This window comes from Orycteropus afer, unplaced genomic scaffold (assembly GCF_000298275.1).
Source record: "Orycteropus afer afer isolate SDZICR_OR568_19922 unplaced genomic scaffold, OryAfe1.0 scaffold00197, whole genome shotgun sequence".
Lineage (NCBI taxonomy): Eukaryota > Metazoa > Chordata > Mammalia > Tubulidentata > Orycteropodidae > Orycteropus > Orycteropus afer.
In genome coordinates this window covers 1,636,146-1,636,727 of record NW_006921784.1, presented here as the reverse complement: position 1 = coordinate 1,636,727, position 582 = coordinate 1,636,146, and the positions used below count along the sequence as shown (strand labels likewise).

General features: G+C 58.1%; 1 protein-coding gene across 1 annotated transcript in view; it reads left to right on the top strand.

The window, feature by feature from the left end:
- The first annotated feature begins 363 nt into the window (after nt 1–363).
- Nucleotides 364–582, top strand: part of CRYBB1 (crystallin beta B1) — a 16,805-nt gene continuing 16,586 nt past the window's right edge. The window contains exon 1 of the mRNA XM_007947988.2: nt 364–531. Within this exon, the coding sequence (XP_007946179.1) occupies nt 364–531 (168 nt within the window). The remainder of the gene's footprint in view (nt 532–582) is intronic.

Genomic DNA, 582 nt, shown 5'->3' with positions numbered 1-582 from the left:
ACTGACGACCTTTTGGTTAGTGGTCCAGTGCTTAACAATTTGTGCCACTCAAGAGGCCACTCAAGTTAAGTGCCCAAACACTTAATTATGTGCCTCCTGAGGAGGCGTTCTACTTGGGGTAGAAAGGAGGGCATGCTTGGTGGCTGGAACAGCATGGCCAAAGGCCTAGAGGAAAGGTGTAGGGGCTGAATGGTCCCCAGAGAGGAAATTCTTGCCTGGGGTGAGGGATGAGATGATCCCATCTGAAGAAGACTAACAATGTGGGCTGAGGGTGTGGGAGTGGGGAGGCAGCTCGGGGGTGCCATCGCTGAACCGACTGACCTAAGCCGGGGCGTTTCTTCACAGACGCTGCAGGCGGGAACCATGTCGCAGGCTGTGAAGACCTCCACAACAGCTGCAGTGAACCCAGGCACTGATGGGAAGGGGAAGGGGACTCCACCCGCAGGGCCAGCCCCAGCCCCCGACCTGGCCCCAGGATCGGTGGCCATGCCCAAAGCCAAAGTGGGGGACCTTTCTCCTGGGAGCTACAGGGTAAGGACCTGGGGATGGCATGGCTGGGCTCCACTGGTTCCCCATCTTCTT